We start from the raw sequence: 20,329 nt of genomic DNA on the forward strand, positions 1-20,329 counted from the left end.
AGTAACTATTCTTCCTAGTTAAAATAAATACAAACTTGCCTGTTAAATAAAAATAAACCTTAAGCTAGATACAATGTAACTATTAGTTATATTGTAGCTATCTTAGGGTTTATTTTATAGGTAAGTATTTCTTTTAAATAGGAATAATTTAGTTAATGATAGTAATTTTATTTAGATTTATTTAAATTATATTTAAGTTAGTGGGTGTTAGGGTTAGACTTAGGGGTTAATAATTTAGAATAGTGGCAGCGACGTTGGGGGTGGTAGATTAGGGGTTAATAAATGTAGGTAGGTTGCGGCGACATTGGGGGAGGGAGATTAGGGGTTAAGAAATATAATGTAGGTGTCGGCAATGTTGGGGGCAGCAGATTAGGGTTAATAAGTATAATGTAGGTATCGGCGATATCCGGAGCGGCAGATTAGGGGTTAATAAATATAATGTAGGGGACGGCGATGTCGGAGGCGGCAGATTAGCGGTTAATAAGTGTAAGATTAGGGGTGTTTAGACTCGGGGTTCTTGTTAAGGTGTTAAGTGTAAACATAAAATGTGTTTCCTCATAGGAATCAATGGGGCTGCGTTACTGAGCTTTACGCTGCTTTTTTGCAGTTGTTAGACTTTTTCTCAGCCGGCTCTCCCCATTGATGTCTATGGGGAAATCATGCACGAGCACGTATAACCAGCTCACCACTCACTTAAGCAGCACTGGTATTGGAGTGCAGTGTGGAGCGCAATTTTGCTCTACGCTCACTTCTTGCCTGTTAACGCAGAGTTGATAAAAACCCGTAATACCAGCGTTGCAGGTAAGTGAGCGGTGAGAATAAACTGCAAATTAGCACCGCACCCCTGTTACTGCACAACTCTTATCTAGGCATTAGGTTTTATTTTTATTTTACAGGTAAGTTTGTATTTATTTTAACTAGGTAGACTAGTTAGTACATAGGAATTAACTATTTAATAACTACCTAGCTAAAATAAATACCAAGTTACCTGTAAAATAAAACCTAACCTGCCTTACACTAAAATTTAATATTACAATAAAATAAAATAAAATAATTAAAATACAATTTTCGTAATTAAAAAAAACAAAACACTAAATTACAAAAAATAAAAAATGAAATGATCAAAAATAAAAACTAATTACTCCTAATCCAATAGCCCTATCAAAATAAAAAAGCCCCCCAAAAATATAAAAAACCCCAGTTTACACTATACTGCCAATGGCCCTTAAAAGCGCCTTTTGTGGGGCCTTGCCCCAAATAAATCAGCTGTTTTACCTGTAGAAAAAAATACAAACACCCCCAACAGTAAAAACCCACCCAACCAACCCCCCCTCCAAATAAAAACCTCTCTAAATAAACCTAAGCTAACCATTGCCCTGAAAAGGGCATTTGGATAGGCATTGCCCTTAAAAGGGATTTAGCTCTTTTACATTGCCCAAACCCTAAGCTAAAAAAAAAACACACCCAAAAAACCCTTAAAAAAACCTAACACTATAACCCCCGACGATCCACTTACAGTGGAATTGCGGACAGCCATCCTCATCCAGCCGGCGAAGTCATCATCCAGGCGGCAAGAAATCTTCATCCGGGCGGCCTCCTCCATCTTCATCCAGCCAGCGAAGTCCTCATCTAGACGGCAAGAAGTCTTCATTCAGACTGCATCTTCTATCTTCATCCATTCGGCGCGGAGCGGGTCCATCTTCAAGACATCCGGCGCGGAGCATCCTCTTCTTACGATCGTTGCTGGAGAATGAAGTTTTCCTTTAAGTGACGTCATCCAAGATGGCGTCCGTTACATTCCTATTGGCTGAAAGATTTCTATCAGCCAATAGGAATTAAAGGGGAAAAAAAACCCTTTTGGCTGTTGCAATCAGCCAATAGGATTGAGCTTTCATCCTATTAGCTGATCCAATCAGCCAATAGGATTGAGCTCTCATTCTATTTGCTGTTTCAATCAGGGCTAGGGTTTTTTTTATTTTGGGGGGCTTTTTTATTTTGATAGGGCTATTAGATTAGGAGTAATTTGTTTTTATTTTTGATAATTTTGTTTTTTATTTTTTGTAATTTAGAAAATTGTATTTTAATAATTTAATTAATTTTATTTTATTGTAATGTTAGTTTTTAGTGTAAGGCAGGTTAGGTTTTATTTTACAGGTAACTTTGTATTTATTTTAACTAGCTAGTTAGTAAATAGTTAATAACTATTTACTAACTAGTCTACCTACGTAGTTAAAATAAATACAAACTTACCTGTGAAATAAAAATAAAACCTAAGATAGCTACAATATAGCTATTAGTTATATTGTAGCTTGCTTAGGTTTTATTTTACAGTTAAGGATGAATTTAGTTTTAAATAGGTATTAATTAGGTAATAATTGTAAGGTTTATTTAGATTTATTTTAATTATATTTAAGTTTGGGGGTGTTAGAGTTACATTAGGGTTATGCTTAGGGTTAGGTTTAGGGGTTAATATATTTATTTAGTGTTAGTGATGTTGGAGGCCAGAGGTTTAGGGGTTAATAACTTTAGTATAGTGGCGGCGATATTGGGGGTGGCAGATTAGGGGTTAATAACTAATGTAGGCGGTGGCGATATCGGGAGTGGCAGATTAAGGGTTAATAGTTTTATTTTGGTGGCGGCGATGTTAAGGGCGGCAGATTAGGGTTTATTAACTGTATGTAGGTTGTGGTGATGTTAAGGGCGGCAGATTAGGGGTGTTTAGACTGGGTTTATGTTAGGGTAAACATAACTTTTTCTTTCCCCATAGACATTCTGACATAAAGACACACAGTGTAATATTTTAGACAATGATTATAAAATTCGAATTGATGTTTGATTCAATATAATCTTAAAGGGACACTGAACCCAAAATTTTTCTTTCGTGATTCAGATAGAGCATGAGATTTTAAGCAACTTTCTAATTTACTCCTATTATCACATTTTTTCCATTCTCTTGGTATCTTTATTTGAAATGCAAGAATGTAAGTTTAGATGCCGGCCCATTTTTGGTGAACAACCTGGGTTGTTCTTGCTGATTGGTGGATACATTGATCTACCAATAAAAAGTGCTGTCCAGAGTTCTGAACCAAAAAAAGCTTAGATGCCTTCTTTTTCCAATAATGATAGCAAGAGAACAAAGAAAAAATGATAATAGGAGTAAATTAGAAAGTTGCTTAAAATTGCATGCTCTATCTGAATCACGAAAGAGTGTCCCTTTAAGCTGATAGCTCAGGGATAGCCCACATAACATTAAACTGTCATGATTCAGATACAGCAGAAATTAAAATCACCTCTTTACTGTCATGCTATTTTCAGTGTATACCTTCCTTCTCTTGAATTTATTTTTCAGTAAGAAATGTCATCTTATATGCCAGCCCATTTTATAACACCTGTGTAGGGGTGTTTTCTAAAACTAGATTGCAATCAGGAGGGGTTACACAGGTACAGAGAGAAAATTGGCCCAGCTCTTAAAATATCCATTGATTGCAAATAAATACATATGATACTCTGATTACATGCTATATTCGCAATTATTCCTGCTCAGAATAATAATACATTTACACTATATACATACAGTGGTATAAATAAACACAGAGATATGACTGACAACATTGTTTAAAACAAAAAAAGGAACTTAGGGACATGTAAATATGTTTGCAAAAGATTTCTGACATAACACACACACACACACACACATATATATAATTATATATAAATTATATATATCTAATTTATAAAAAAAAAATGAGATAAAAGCATATCATGACTTCTAGAACTACAAATACACATTAAATATAAAAAATATGAGATAAAACCATATCATGACTTCTAGAACTACAAATACAATAAATATAAAAATAACTTTCTATAAGATATTGTTTGTTGAGGTATAAATCTATCTATTTTTTGTACATTAACAGATGAAAAATAAAAGATTAGCTTTATAGAAATGTGCTTGTTCATGGACAGTAATGAAATGGTATAAATAAAGTATAGAAAACCGGAATAACCGCGTCATCGATGACTGTTAGTTAACAATAGTCCAATGCTCATCGCGCCGTACTTGACGCACGTGGTTTTTTTACGTTTTTTTTTATAAATAAGGGGATCGTATGTGGAGCCGTGTCAGCAATGTCTGGCGAGCGCATTGACGCCGGCGAATGCACTTAGATTGGCCCTTTGATAAATATCCCCCTATGTGCTATTGTATTGTCTTTTTTTATGTCTTTGTTGATTATGCAAATCCACTGTATTTACTGGTCCTTTAAGTGTGGTGTAGTTACATCAATATTTTTCCTGTAGCTGTCTGCTTAATATGGCAGGAAAAAATATGAGGGTGTCACACGGAGCATCACCTGGCCAAGCAGTGTGCTAATAAAAACTCACAAAATGATTGCACCCATAAATAGTGCAAGAAAGACAAGCTGGAACCTCTGATTTGTCGAGCAAACTCCTCCAGGTTTTGTCCAAACTGGTCTTATAAGATTTTTCTGTAGTCCTGTAATAAATTAAAATACAAGCTGAATGTGAAAGTTTTTAGAATAGAGTACCACCTTGTGTGCTGCTATATGTTTTGCAATGCCCAAACTCCTACCATTGCTTGCTTTATTTGAAGGAACCAATCTGGACTCTTTACTGGAGTAGACATGACTTGCCACTGTTAGTATAGTGTCCATTGTTTGGAGTTACTTATCACATCACCTCTGCTGAGATAGGAAAACATACTAAGTATGTACATTATATATTACTATCTTAAAGTGTTTCATAACCATTTTTAAGTGATGCCACCTCTGGTATCCACTAAATTAAAGCCCTCTCCCTATGCAATCCTCTCGCCATTATGAATCACCCCTAAAATCTAATTCCCCAAACCAGGGCCAACATTAGCATTTGTGGGGTCCTGGGCAGGATAAATTTGTGGGGCCCCCTCAGCCCAGTGCCTTTATTCCCCTCCCCTGTATGCCCTGCCCATTGTGTGGCCCTCTCATGTGCCAATATTTAGTGATACCTATAAAAAGAATAACACAAAATAGTTTACTTCTTGTTGCCATAAACACTTCTCATAAACTAAATACAACATATACATTGCACCATCTCATAGCCTCACCTTTGACATTGTGGAGCCCCCCAAAGAGCGGGGCCCTGGGCGGGTGCCCCTTTTGTCCTGCCCCAAAGCCCCGCTTCTGGTCAGCCTGCAAAAGGTCCCTCATTCTCTTCTGCTTCACTGCAGTCGTCCTTGTTTGGTTTTCCTTTCAGTTTATACAAACTTTAGGTTAAACACAGAAACATTGATTGGACAGCATATAAGTGTCAGAGGTCAGTCAGGCCTGCCCACATTTCCTTCTGAAATTAAGCTTAAATATGCATTATGCATATCCCAGGCATTCCCAAAATCCCTTACAGACTGGAAATCTAGCTCATAGATCAACCTCCATTTTCTGTATAGAAGTGCTGACACAAATTATTTCTCAACGTGTTAGCCTCCTACGTGAGATCATATGTCCTTGTTCTCATATTGTGAATTCTGACTGATTAATCAAATTAACCAATTACGGTAAGATGATTGGGCTTACTATCAAACATAAAGCAATTGTGACTGTCCTCTTTCCTTTAAGTAATCTTGCTCTGGGCCTATTATAAAAGATAAAAGGACATTAAACCCAATGTTTTTCTTTAATGATTTAAATAGAACATACAATTTTAAACAACTTTACAATTTACTTATATTATCTAATTTGCTTAGTTAGTTAGGCTTAGGAGCTGGAAGCTAGCTGTTGATTGGTGGCTGCATATATATATATATATATATATATATATATATATATATATATATATATACCTCTTGTTATTGGCTTACTTATGTGTTCAACAAGATATCAGCAGTGCATTTCTGCTCCTTCAATAAAGGATACCAAGAGAATGAAGCACAATTGATAATAGACGTAAATTGGAAAATTGTTTAAAACTGTAGGCTGTATCTGAATCATGAAAGCCAAAATGTGGGTTTCATGTCCCTTTAAAGCTCAGGGGCTTCATACTCAACCCTTTAACAGATACTGTTTGCCTAACAAAGATTCTCAAATACATTGGGACATATTTATCAAGCTCCGTATGGAGCTTGATGCCCCTTGAAGGCTCGCCGGAAACAGAAGTTATTAAGCAGCGGTCTAAAGACCGCTGCTCCATAACTTGTCCACCTGCTGTGAGGCCGCGGACAGAAATAAACCTGATAGAATACGATCGGGTTGATTGACACTCCCTGCTAGCGACCAATTGGCTGCAAATCTGCAGGGGGCGGCATTGCACCAGCAGTTCACAAGAACTGCTGGTGCAATGATAAATGCCGACAGCATATGCTGTCGGTATTTATCGATGTGCAGCGGACATGACACACTACTTCATATCATGTCCGCTCACACATTGATAAATATGCTCCTAAATGTGTATTTATGTAATTGTAGTGTAATTATTAATACTTTAAAACCTAACACATATTAATCTTGCTTTTATTTTTCTATCAAGTTATGAATGTAGAGAAAATATTAGCCTATTTCAAAATGTATTTTCATGTGAGTAGAGGAAGACTTAGGGCCTGATGATCTAAAGATCTGTGGGCTTGCGAGATTATTAAAGAATGCTCATTAGTACCTCTATTTCCCTGGTGGAATTATCTAAAGTCAGAAAAACAGGGTGTCTCGCTAAGGAGCGTATACTAAATTTTTGTATGGGAAGGAGATGAGACATTACAAAAGTGCACAATGAAAATCATCATTTCTAAATCATACAAAACAAATAATTAAACCATTGACACAAAAATACTCAGAAAAAATTGTATTGTTAAGTGCATGAAAAATCCTCATCAAAAATTGTTTTTCATAAAAGACGTAAAGCTGGAGCGAGCTACATTCATTTTAATGATGCGATCGTGCACTCTGTGAACAGACAGCGTGCCCGCGATGCATTTAAGAAAAAACAAACCCGCTTAGTAGAGCCAGAAGCGGCGTTCTGCAAAACTTAACTTCGTAGTAAAAAATCTCTGAACACTTTGTTGTATATACTTGGCGCTAAGCTAATTTTATATAAGTCTGCACTTTGTGCAGAACTATTTAATATTATTTTGTAGGTTTACTGCCCCTTTAAATATGTACAGCATAAATCCTAATTTAAGTACACTAGATGTGTAAAAAAGACAGAAATTCGTACTTAAAAGTACAAAATACAATGGTAATTGTTGTTTTATCATAAAATGGGCTGTATTGGACATGTGTGTTCCATGGCCGTGGATGAAACTGTCTGTCAAATCGAAGCATAATTATCTAAACATTTTCACTCTACAGATCTCACTGTTTTTTCTCACCTGTTAAAAGGTGGTGAGCTTTTATCAAAATACTAAAAACACTAATTAGTCTGAAAGAAAAACCTATGTAAAGTAAAATAACAGCGTATTTAAGGTACAGTACACTAAAAACAGCATATTTTGATTTGTATTAGGCATAATTTTCAAGTTCAAACATGCTGGTTTCTCTGTGTATGTTTCGTCCTTCATTTCAAACTTTCACATAGCAGAGAGCTCTCATTTATTTCTATGGAAGGCAGCTCGCCACTCGCGGGGACAGCCCATTTTCTTTGATAATTACATCAAGACTGTCCCTGATTTTCCACGTTTTTAGTGGCAATTATTTGATCATTGGGCCGTTAGAGGGAATTACTGTTAGAACTATGTGGGAAAGGGTGTTAAAAATTAAATTTTATCAAAACCACACTACTTAATCATCTTACCTGATAAAGGAGTTGTTACAGTATACCCAGGCATAAAATGGCAGAGGCACAGGCAGCATACAGTAAATTTCCCCTTTCATTCCCCCCAAGCATGAGTCAAAGCTCCATGGTGAGGGACAAACAGATATCAGCAAGAGCTGTGGGTTTATTGTTCTTAAATACACATTTTTACACATTATTACCACCCACAGGGTTTTGTAAAACAACCCATAAACACATACAATACTCTCAGACACTCCCACACAAAATCCTCCCCTCTGTCTGTGATACAATTACCTTACACAATGGTTGATACAATTACCTTACACAATGGTTGATACAATTACCTTACACAATGGTTGATACAGTTACCTTACACAATGGTTGATACAGTTACCTTACACAATGGTTGATACAATTACCTTACACAATGGTTGATGCAGTTACCTTACACAATGGTTGATACAATTACCTTACACAATGGTTGATGCAGTTACCTTACACAATGGGTGATACAATTAACTTACACAATGGTTGATGCAGTTACCTTACACAATGGTTGATACAATTACCTTACACAATGGTTGGTGTAACTATCACAGACAGAGCAATACAGTTCAATTTCCATGGAGCCAAAGTCTTTCATTATACAAATGGGCTACATGGCATAGCTATCTGGGGTATCACTGTCCAAATAGGGCAAGTACTGAATGACCCGGCTTTCGTGTCTTTGCAGGGGAAAAGTAAGCATTTTAACATGGGGCCATAGTCTAAAGGCAGCAGGCGGGCAACCAGGCTCCTCCAATGCACAGTGGCGAGATTGGTCTCGTCACAGGAGTATTTTGTAAAATACATTTAAAACTTTAAAACAAAATGTTGATTTAAAAAAATAAACTATAATCCAATGCTATCTAGTTCTTTAAACCCTTCCCCCCCCTTAGGACGTTCTATTCCGTCCTAACTGAACTGGGCTTTAATGCCCTTAGGACGGCATAGAACGTCCTAGCCTTTTGACTGTACTGACAAAGGTGCTTCCTGAATAGGATCGCAGGCTGGAGGGCGTGCCTAGTGTCATAGGTACTCCCCCCAGAACGATCTTGTGATTTCACTTTTTAATTTATTTGTTTACATCAGAACTTTATTTTGATGTAGACAAATACGTCCAGAATGGAAGGGGTTAATATGATAATCTGAATATTGTGGGCAATGGGAAAATAACAATTCTCTTGATAATATTGGATAGGTGATAAAAACTATAATATATATATATATATATATATATATATTATATATTATATATTGACCTATTATCTGGTGTTTACAAATTAGTCAGTGACTACACCATGCAAATAGTGTGTGTGTGAGAGACACTGGTAAAAATGTAGCATATATTATGAGCTCATGACTGTAAAATATGGTAGATATTTCTTATTATTGCACACACATCGTTATCACATGTAGATCAGTATATTAGGGAGATGTGCATAACACTATTCAGGAATTCTGATTAGTTGGCACAGGGACATGGTACATTATAATGACTAATGACTTTATATGGTGTATTATTTACAGCTACAAGCCACCCAATACCTGCAGGATTCTATTTATCATGTAGCTGCTGTTGTCACTTGTATAAACATGACTTATAGATGAAAAGAAATCTAGCAGCAAGTCTTCAAAGATAAATCCAGTATCAAAGAAAGGTCGGACAAACCTCTATGCATGGGAAAGTCAATTACTCCAGGATTCAGATCATTTCTGCTGGCTTCCCCACTGCTTAATTTCCATATTCATAGCTACTTAATTCTCAAAGCAGTAATCTGCATGTAACAGTTTTCATCTCCTGCCCATGCTATGCTGACCTTTACTGGGTAATTTGAAACGTAAAACACTGTTAATGAATCATATGGCACTGGCAATTAAATGTTCTCTACATAGAAAGAAAAATCAAAGCGGAGGTACGAGCTGATTCACAACCTTTTCAATTAGGTTGTTGTCCTGGGAACAAGGGTGCTGCTGAGATAATTATTTATACATTAATTGCTAGTTGTATTTCATTTAGGAATTTCCAAATCCTATTTGGCACTTGTTGCAGCCAATCAATGTACATAGTGCGATACCCTGAACACATAGTTTCTGTTATATCATAGTACTTGTGCTATAAAAGGTTTATGGATTATGGTGAGATTCAATTATGAGAACGTTTTTCTATCGGCTGTTTTCATCATAACACCTGACATTAGGCAAAGGGGCTTTAAAGCTTATGCCAAATTATTAAAGGGAAAGTGCATCTAAGATTTTAGTGTAGTATTTATTTGCCACCCCTTAGAGAAACCAAAAAGTAAATGCTGCAAAATGCAGCAAATCAATAGTCATTACTGTACAAACTGCTTACTGCTGACCTCCAATCCTCTTGTATTCCCTTGGGAAAGAGGGATGTTAAACAGTAAATACATTATTGATATAATGATGTATTTAAAGCAAATATTAGCCTTAGAATAATGTGTAGATGCATTTAAAAATAATAATAATATTAAAAAAAATAAAAAATATATATATATATATATATATATATATATATATATATATATATATCTGAACAATTTTTTTTTATTTATTTCTGTGCAAACAAGGGTGTTTGGAAACTATGTTATATAATCCTATGTCTCTTTTATTGCCTGTTTTATATCTGTCTCTAGTTGTCTCCAGTAGGGGAAACAGATAAGAGGCAACTTAAGTTAAAACATTGCGGAACACATTACGTTGTAGAAATTTAATGGAATTTTGAAAACTAACAATTGTCACAGTTAAATTACAGGGAAAGGGAACAAAACAAATAATGAAAGTATGCAGGTAAAACATCGTGGCACACATTACTTCAAATGGAATTTAGAAAACTAACAATCTACTTAAAGGGGCATTACATTTAAGTTCATACACCATAAGTTGTTGTTTAATTATAATAATAATACAATTTAAAAAAAACGAAAAACCTTTGCAATGTATTTATTATATATTTGATTTTCTTTCCACTCCCATTATAAAGGCTGCAGTGTCTTCTGTGGGATGCAGAATCCTGACTCTCCTGCATGTTACAAAGTGATTGGTTAATATGTGGAGGAACTCATTTATATCTGTCCATAATTGGCCACAGAAAAGGAAGTAAAATAAACAACATTCAAGAGGCTTTTCAAAACGATGTGTAAAACAATGCATATTTTTTTTTAGCAAAATTATAGTTTAAAAGCTTTTAAAATGTTTATTTTGCATGCAAATCTTTTGTAATGTGGTAAATAATTTCTGATGAATAAATAGAAAATTAAACTTTCCGTTTAAATTAACAAAGTATGTATTCTCTATCTAATAAGTCAAAGGGGCCGAATTAATGTATTCTCGAATAAGTCAAAGGGGCCGAATTAATGTATTCTCTATCTAATAAGTCAAAGGGGCCGAATTAATGTATTCTCGAATAAGTCAAAGGGGCCGAATTAATGTATTCTCTATCTAATAAGTCAAAGGGGCCGAATTAATGTATTCTCTATCTAATAAGTCAAAGGGGCCGAATTAATGTATTCTCTATCTAATAAGTCAAAGGGGCCGAATTAATGTATTCTCTATCTAATAAGTCAAAGGGGCCGAATTAATGTATTCTCTATCTAATAAGTCAAAGGGGCCGAATTAATGTATTCTCTATCTAATAAGTCAAAGGGGCCGAATTAATGTATTCTCTATCTAATAAGTCAAAGGGGCCGAATTAATGTATTCTCTATCTAATAAGTCAAAGGGGCCGAATTAATGTATTCTCTATCTAATAAGTCAAAGGGGCCGAATTAATGTATTCTCTAATAAGTCAAAGGGGCCGAATTAATGTATTCTCTAATAAGTCAAAGGGGCCGAATTAATGTATTCTCTAATAAGTCAAAGGGGCCGAATTAATGTATTCTCTAATAAGTCAAAGGGGCCGAATTAATGTATTCTCTAATAAGTCAAAGGGGCCGAATTAATGTATTCTCTAATAAGTCAAAGGGGCCGAATTAATGTATTCTCTAATAAGTCAAAGGGGCCGAATTAATGTATTCTCTAATAAGTCAAAGGGGCCGAATTAATGTATTCTCTAATAAGTCAAAGGGGCCGAATTAATGTATTCTCTAATAAGTCAAAGGGGCTGAATTAATGTATTCTCTAATAAGTCAAAGGGGCTGAATTAATGTATTCTCTAATAAGTCAAAGGGGCCGAATTAATGTATTCTCTAATAAGTCAAAGGGGCTGAATTAATGTATTCTCTAATAAGTCAAAGGGGCCGAATTAATGTTTTCTCTAATAAGTCAAAGGGGCCTTCAGGCTCGCCGGAAATAGATGTTATAAAGCAGCAGTCTAAAGACCGCTGCTCCATAACTTGTCCGCCTGCTCTGAGGCTGCGGACATCAATCCGCCCGATCCTATACGATCAGGCTGATTGACACCCCCTGCTAGCGGCCAAATCTGCAGGGGGCAGCATTGCACAAGCAGTTCATAACAACTGCTTGTGCAATGATAAATGCCGACAGCGGATACTGTCGGCAGTTATTGATGTGCGGCGGACATGATACACTACATCCTATCATGTCCATCCGCACTTTAATAAATCGTCCCCAAAGGCTTTAAATTAACCTACCTACTTTGTTTTATATTATATGTATTGCATAATATATGCAATACTAGGCAAATGGACCATGAGAAACAAGTGATGATGTATTGGGTTTTGGGAAAAAAAACAACTTACACATAGGGGCCCATTTATCAAGCTCCGAATGGAACTTGTGGGCCCGTGTTTCTGGCGAGTCTTCAGACTCGCCAAAAACAGCAGTTATGAAGCAGCAGTCTAAAGACAGCTGCTCCATAACCCTGTCCGCCTTCTCTGAGCAGGCGGACAGGAATTGCCAGAATTCAACCCGATCGGGTTGATTGACACCCCCTACTGGTGGCCGATTGGCCGCGAGTCTGCAGGGGGCGGCGTTGCACCAGAAGCAAGACCTTTGATAAATTGGCCCCATAGTTACAGAGGGTTCATGCAACTAAACCCAAAAGAGCAATTGAGATCACAAAGGGAAATGAGACCTCTTGAAATAGGACACATTTTTATTTTATATTTTGTTTATTAAAGTTGTGCTGTGCATACTGCAGCTGAATTCAGTCTCATACGTCTGTATTTCCTTGGCAAATAGCAGCCCTGTGATTTATGAGATACAGCTTCTGATTAGCTCTGATGATCTTGCTTCCTGGTTTTAAAAGGTCTGAAGCATGAGGCTTTTAAAGGGAAACTAAATACATTTTATAAGCATAATATTTAGGTTATTCCCCATCTCCCTCTAGTAATCTGCTGATGAGTTTGCACCAACTCTGAATGTGCAGATACCTGTAGTGAAATTTAGGTTCGAAAATGGTGGGGCCCATAATTAGAGGGTGGCGCATAAAATATATTTAGTGTTTAATGTCCATATTTTGTGTAACTAATAGTTTAATGCACTCCAGCCAAGATTACAAATTTTATTTAAACTTCATTGCTTTATGTTGCTTTAAAATTTACAAATACCGTTATCATTTATGCTGACATATACACTTTTGTTATTTGAAGGTTGAGAGACTGGAAACAAAAGTGGTTAACCCCTTGAAGATCTACGGAACTCTAGTAAAAGACAAGCGGGTAAGCTGCATGTGATTTTTATAATTGACATTGAAACGCAGACGTTGTCGGTTTATATCTTACTTAAACTGATTGTAAACTTTAAGGGGCTGTTTCCGCGTGTGCCTTCAGGCTCGCCGGAAACAGAAGTTATGAAGCAGTGGTCTGCAGACCGCTGCTCCATAACTGGTCCGCCTCCTCTGAGGCCGCGGACAGAAATCAACCCGATCGAATATGATTGGGTTGATTGACATCCCTTGCTAGCGGGGGATTGGCCGTGAATCTGCAGGGGGTGGCATTGCACAAGCAGTTCACAAGAACTGCTGGTGCAATGATAAATTCCAACAGCATACGCTGTCGGCATTTATCGATGTGCAGCGGACATGAAACACTACATCGTATCATGTCCGCTCGCACTATGATAAATCTACCCCATAGTATTTGCTAGCTAGTATATAAAATTACTATAAAAAACAGGGGCACTTTCATTGATTCATATTTTTTAAGATGCTTCATTTCTAAAATATTTACCATTTAGAGATGTTAAACATTGCGCCATTCCTCCTCCCGCATCTCCTACTTTATTTAGCTAAGAGATGACAAATCTGGCTTCATCCAATCGCTGCTTGCCCCACGAGCTGGACGCCAAGTGGGGTACGCAACGATTAGATGAAGCCAGATTTGTTGTTCTCTTGGTATCTTTTATTGAAGAGTAAATCTAGGTAGGCTCATAAGAGCTCAGGAGTGTGCACATGTCTTTAGTACGCTATAGCAGCAGAGTTTTGCAACATTGTATAATAAAGCTACAAATAATGTTGTCAACCACTGCTGTCATAGAGTACTAAAGACACGTGCACACTGAGCTCTTATGAGCCTACCTAGTTTTACTCTTCAGTAAAACATACCAAGAGAACAAATTTGATAACAGAAGAAAATTTGAAAGTTGTTTAAAATTGCATTCTCTATCTGAATTATGAAAGTTTAATTTTGACTTTACTGTGCCTTTAAGTTTTAGATGGAACAAAGAAAATGTTTGAGTACAGTGTCCCTTTAATTGTAGTATTATTGTTACACAGTATACTTTCTGACAATGTTTTAATAAAAATCTTAGTTAGTTTGTCTTTATGTTTAAAGTTGTAAATAAAAAGTTTGCACATCTCCATCAAGACTGGAGCTATTTAGTGGAACCGTTACTAAATAAGACTAAAATTATATTATATTATACATTAAATAGTCATTTTTTTCTTGTGCCCCCTGCAGGCGGAAATCAAGAAGTTTAACACTGTCAGAAATAAAGAGATCAAGGAGTTGGAGAAGCTGGAGCGACTGCGTCACAGGGCACCTTCTGATCGCCACATGATTGTATCCTTTATGCATTATTGCATATGTGATAGCTCTGACATGTATATAAGTAATAATTACATTTAGAACACTCATGTTTAAAATAGGATGACGGGTAAAGGACAATAAATATGTATTTGCATAATATAGGTCATTTTAAAGGAGTAGCCTTTCAGCATTTAGTTTTAGTGCTCCCCCACCCCAACAATTTTAGATCATATTTGCCACCCCCACTAGACAACCAGGGATAATGGATTTGTAATAAACATAATAAATAAAACATTTGTAGAACAAAGGTGTAGGGAGGCATTATGCCATAGATTGAACCCTTAAATCTCGCTGCCCTAGGCACAGGCCTAGTTGGTCAAGCGAAAATACACCTCTGGCCACTATACAGAACCTCTAAGACAAGTACTTTTAATTAATATTGTGTTGTTTAATTAGAGTTTATATTGTAAAATATGTTGAAATACTGTGGTTCATTTTGCATAATGATATTTTGCTGCATATCAGTGGTTACAATGGCAAATTAACAATTATGCATCTCCTTAAACCTTGAGAAACAATTACTGTGTAATTAGCAGTTTAGTTTTGTGATTGTTTCCTTAACCCCTTCCTCAGTCTCAGGTGAGTGCATGTTTCCTCTGCATGGTTTAGGGACAGGGCACTGTTGCTGAGAGGTAAGTATGTAAGTGAAGCGTGACATTCTCTACAGGTATTGCTAAAGACAAAATGTAATACGTTGTTTGTCCAGCTTCTCCAGTTCCTATTATATTATTTTCTAATTATTATTATTTATTTGTAGCGCACCAACAGATTCCACAGTCCTATTAGATAGGTAAATGATACAATGTTGACTCTTATAACAGCCAATAAAAACATTATAAATGGGTAGAGGGGCCTGCTCATAAATTACAAACTCTTGTAGATTACCTTGCATGGAAGTGAGTTACAGGACAACTGGGCTTATGAGTTTACATGCATAGGGATTACAAGGAGAATTGATGAAAGGAGTGGAACTGGTGTAAGAAAAGGTTAGTGTAGAGTTTATACATCCCTGAATATTAGAGTTTTTGAGGAACTCTTGAAACTTTGAAAGCTAGTGGTGAATTTTGTGGAGCAAGACAGACAGTTCCTGGTTGGAGCCAATCTGGAGAAGTTCTGTAGACTCGAATATGAGGAGGTAACAAAAGAGGAGGAGATGGTCATGGGCAGAATGAAGGGAACAGGTGGGAGAGTAAACGCAGAAAAGGGCAGATATATAGGAGGGAGCAATGTTATTGTGGGCCTTGGAATATTAGGGTCAGGGTGTAGAATTTTATTCTGGTGGTTAGAGGAAGCCTCTACTGTTATTTTATGCAGCTCACTCATCACTCAATCCTTTAGTGAATCAGCTCCTTAGAATAACGAAGGATCTGGTGATGCTGGAGAAACAGCTTTGTTCATTTTGCCTGTTGTTGGTTAGACATACTAAACTGGCCTTGCTGTAGACAGGGGCAAAAGATTAGAAATTGTCAATGTCCTGTTGGTCTCTCCCTTACAAGCTTATGGGTGCCAAGAGCCAGGGTAGTCTCATTTTAGGTACTTATTCAAAAGTATTTTGAAATGAAAATTGCATTAAGCAGTCAAAGTTGGACAAACGTACTGTTAAAAAGTAGCAATGCTCGTATCTTTTTAGGAGAAAAAGGCATGAAGTGTCCTTATTAGGAAAATGTTATTAACAGGCTAGAAAGTTTTAAATGGACAAAATGCAGCTACAACTTATGTTAAAACCATCCTGAATCTGTACTGTTATGTATTGTTGTAAATTTTCAGTTTTACCATGTTATATGTAGAGCAGAAACATGATACATGATTACTTAAAGGGACATTAAAGTTAAAATTACAGTTTCATTATTCTATTGGAATATTTCATAAAACAAAAAACACTTTACAATGTATTTCTGATTTCAAATGTCATCTTTCTTTTGGTCTCCTTTGTTAAAACGTGGTTCTTTTGAATGAGAGCATAGTGAAATAAGCTCAGGAGTTTGCACGTGTCTTGTGTAAAATTGCTGCAAGCACTGCTGCCATATAATGTGCACACTCTAGAGCCTACATCAGTATGCTCTTAGTTGGAGGAACTAAGTTTCAACAGAGTAAACTAGGAAACAAATGTGATAATTACTGTTCAGGAGAGGTGGATTTTGACAGTCACTAATATAAAAATCAGCCATAAGATGAATTAAATGCCCAAATGTTTGTGAATCCGTCTGTTTGCATGCTTAGTGACTGAATACTGATCAATTTTAAGTAATAGATCATTTTGTTATTATTTGTTTCTCATCTACTGTATGAAAATGATGACTTTAATGAATCCCAATAGCAAATACATCTTGCAATTCAGTCTTGATTTATCAAGGGCTGAATGACCCCAGATGCCCCTGTTTCCAGCAGTTAAGAAGCAGCGGTCTTAAAGGGACATAAAAACCCAATTTTTTTCTTTCATGATTTAGAAAGAGCATGCAATTTTAAACAACTTTCTAATTTACTTCTATTAGCTAATTTGCTTCATTCTCTTGATATCCTTTGTTGAAAAACATATCTAGATAGGCTTAGTAGCTGCTGATTGGTGGCTGCACATAGATGCCTTGTGTGATTGGCTCCCCCATGTGCATCACTATTTAGTCAACAAAGGATATCTAAAGAATGAAGCAAATTAGCTAATAGAAGTAAATTGGAATGTTCTTTACCTGAATCATGAAATAAAAAATTTGGGTTTAGTGTCCCTTTAAGACCGCTGCTTCTTAACTCGTCTGCTGCCTCTGAGGCCGTGGACAGCAATCAACCTGATCAGATATGATTGGGTTGATTGATACCCCCTGCTAGCGGCCGATTGGCCGCAAATCTGCAGGGGGCGGCTTTCACCAGAACTGCTTTTGCAATGTTAATTGCTGACATCGTATGCTGTCGGCATTCAGCGATGTCGGGCGGACATGATTCATTACAGCGAATCATGTCTGTCAGCCATTTGGTAAATCGGCCCCTTTGTGTGTATCCCTATGTAATCACAGTGCTCCTTAAAGACTCTACTGTTCAGGGATGCATACAGCATACACTAACCTTTTCTAACCTCAGTTCCTCTCCTTTGTTATCTCCTTAAACCCCCTTAGCATATAAGCCTATAAGGCCAGCTGTTTGTAGATCACCTTCATAAGAGCTGACTACAACAGTGCAGGGCCCTCTACCCACTTGATCCCTATAATTGTTACCTTGTATACCATGCCTATGTTTATAGCGCTACAGAATCTGGTGACGCTAAACAAATAACTGATAATAATAATAATTATCATCAATAACAACTCACACATGCTGTAGACAACGTCACATGCATAGACAGGACACCTGGTCTTACTAACGCTGGAGTAGCCTCTCCAGTTCTTGTGTTATTCTCTACATAGACATTAGTAAGCTCTAGTGAGTCAGCTGTATAGCATAGCATGGTGAGAATTTACATCATCCCAGGCGTAGTTATTCTACAAGACTGAGCAACTAGATATAATGTGCAATGGTCACCAGCTCTCTGTCCTTCCTGACTTGTCATTGTCTTTCAGTCTTCCCTTGGTGATGCCTACAATCAGGTAACGTGTTGTACAGTGCTTGTGAGGTAGACTTTAGAAACCTGCCTTTCTCTATACAACTGGGGCCTATTCATCAAATTGCAAATTTCGAACTCCTTGTTTTTGCCAGTAATGATGAGCTTGCAAGGTCACTTTAGTTACTTTATTGGTGGAGCTGGTCAGGCCCCTAAGTTCCTAGTGAATTTAGCTCACTGTGTATTTCCTAACAAGCGTAAACTCATTCACAATAATTGTGCCTGCTCTTGTCCCTTTTATACACTTTAATTTAGTTGTATCATTTAGCAAATTTTAAACATACAGTAAAAAATACCAGCTCATTGTGTAGTATTGCAAGGGCGAGAAATAGTGTATTAATATGTCACCTTCATGTACCGTTAACCAGAACCTCATTCTGTTTCTGGTCTGAAAAGATGATAGGTTTAGAAAGAAATCAGGAGCCTTAAAGGGACATGAAAGTCAAAATGAACCTTTTATATGGTTCAGAAAGGGCATTTCATTTTAAGATACTTTTCAATTTACTTTTATGATCAAATTTGTTCTCTTTCATCTCATTGTTCTTTGTTAAAAAGCTTACTCAGGAGTATGCAAGTAGGTTTAGGAGCAGCAGTGCACACTGGGAGATAGCTATTGATTGGGGGCTACACACATATGCCTATGTCCCAGTAGTGCACTGTTGCTGCAGAGCTGATTGTAAGTGTATATTTAGCCCACTTGCAGGGCTTACACTGCTAGATATATTCAAGCAATAGTGCAATAATATTAATAACATATTAGAGCATTTTTTATGATTTCTTACACTTTTATGTTCTTTTAAATAAAATGCCTCAAACATCAAAACAGCAGTTAAGTGAAAACAAAGTAACAGAAACCATTAAAGAATATACATTAAACGAATATTAAACATCTCTGTTCACCAGCTGCTTTTGTGTAAAATGGTGTTTGTATGACCCTAGAAGGCCAAAACAAGAAATTCTGTAATCTACAAATCCTGCAAATAAGATAGTTTAAGCAATTTGCAGCATTTTTCTTTTTAGCCTCTTTAGGGAGTGTGTGACAAAGTGCAATTTTTACACAAAAGCAAAAAACATATATCCATCCATTAAATCCTTTAAAAGTGAGAGGAAGCGGAGCCTGAATGGCAATGGAGTGAGTCGCACTGTGTGAGAGCTCCGTGCACACCGGAGCCAAAGGGAGCCGTATAAACGTTGGCTGGCACAATGAGGGGGCCCACCTGGTCAGCAGAGGATACAGGGAGTCTGAGAGCAGCTGCGACAGAGGTCAGACTGAAGCAGGGGCATAAAGCCAAGTTCACACAGCTCTCGGCACTCTGTGATACAGTGAGTGCGGCGGCCATCTTGGATCCCCACATGGCGGGCCGGTCAGCAAAACACTCAGGCCGGAGAGACTGCAGCAGGAGCTAGGGAGAATCGGAGACAGCTGACCAAGGTATGCGCCACGGAGGTGGGCCCCCTCATAACGATATTAAATAACCATAGGCCAGCAGAGAGGAACCGAGGGCTTTTTGGGCCTTAGCCAAAACGGCCTGACAACTTCACCACAGAGCTGAGCGTTAGCCCTATTATAATACAGGGCAGCATGTTGGAGATAGTGGGAGCTCTGAACAGGGAGATAATAAGGGACATGTGTATCTGAGATCCCGCTCACAAAATTGCCCCCCCCCCCCCAGCCTCCTTAAAACGGACAGTGGCAGAGACTCTAACAGAGATATAGAGAGATCAAGGGGCCAGTTATCAAGGTCCCTCACAGAAGACCCCCACATAGTCTGAGTGTATCACATCAGAGCAGTGACAGCATCATTAGATCCCCAGATATAGCGACTTGAATCGATCAGAGTGAGCAGCTGAAATATTACCTTTTACTTTGGTGGGGAGCAGAGGAGAGAGGCATACTGTTTCCCTAATCTGTGTCACTAGCAGAGCTACCCTA

At 37.3% G+C, this 20,329-nt stretch overlaps 1 protein-coding gene across 1 annotated transcript in view; it reads left to right on the forward strand.

Annotated features, from left to right (window-relative positions):
• CIBAR2 (CBY1 interacting BAR domain containing 2) overlaps positions 1-20,329 on the forward strand; it is a 160,838-nt gene that overhangs the window by 29,369 nt on the left and 111,140 nt on the right. Inside the window, exons 3-5 of the mRNA XM_053701073.1 lie at positions 13,374-13,442; positions 14,682-14,783; positions 15,384-15,389. Of these exons, the coding sequence (XP_053557048.1) occupies positions 13,374-13,442; positions 14,682-14,783; positions 15,384-15,389 (177 nt within the window). The remainder of the gene's footprint in view (positions 1-13,373; positions 13,443-14,681; positions 14,784-15,383; positions 15,390-20,329) is intronic.

This window comes from Bombina bombina, chromosome 1 (assembly GCF_027579735.1).
Source record: "Bombina bombina isolate aBomBom1 chromosome 1, aBomBom1.pri, whole genome shotgun sequence".
Taxonomy (NCBI): Eukaryota; Metazoa; Chordata; class Amphibia; order Anura; family Bombinatoridae; genus Bombina; species Bombina bombina.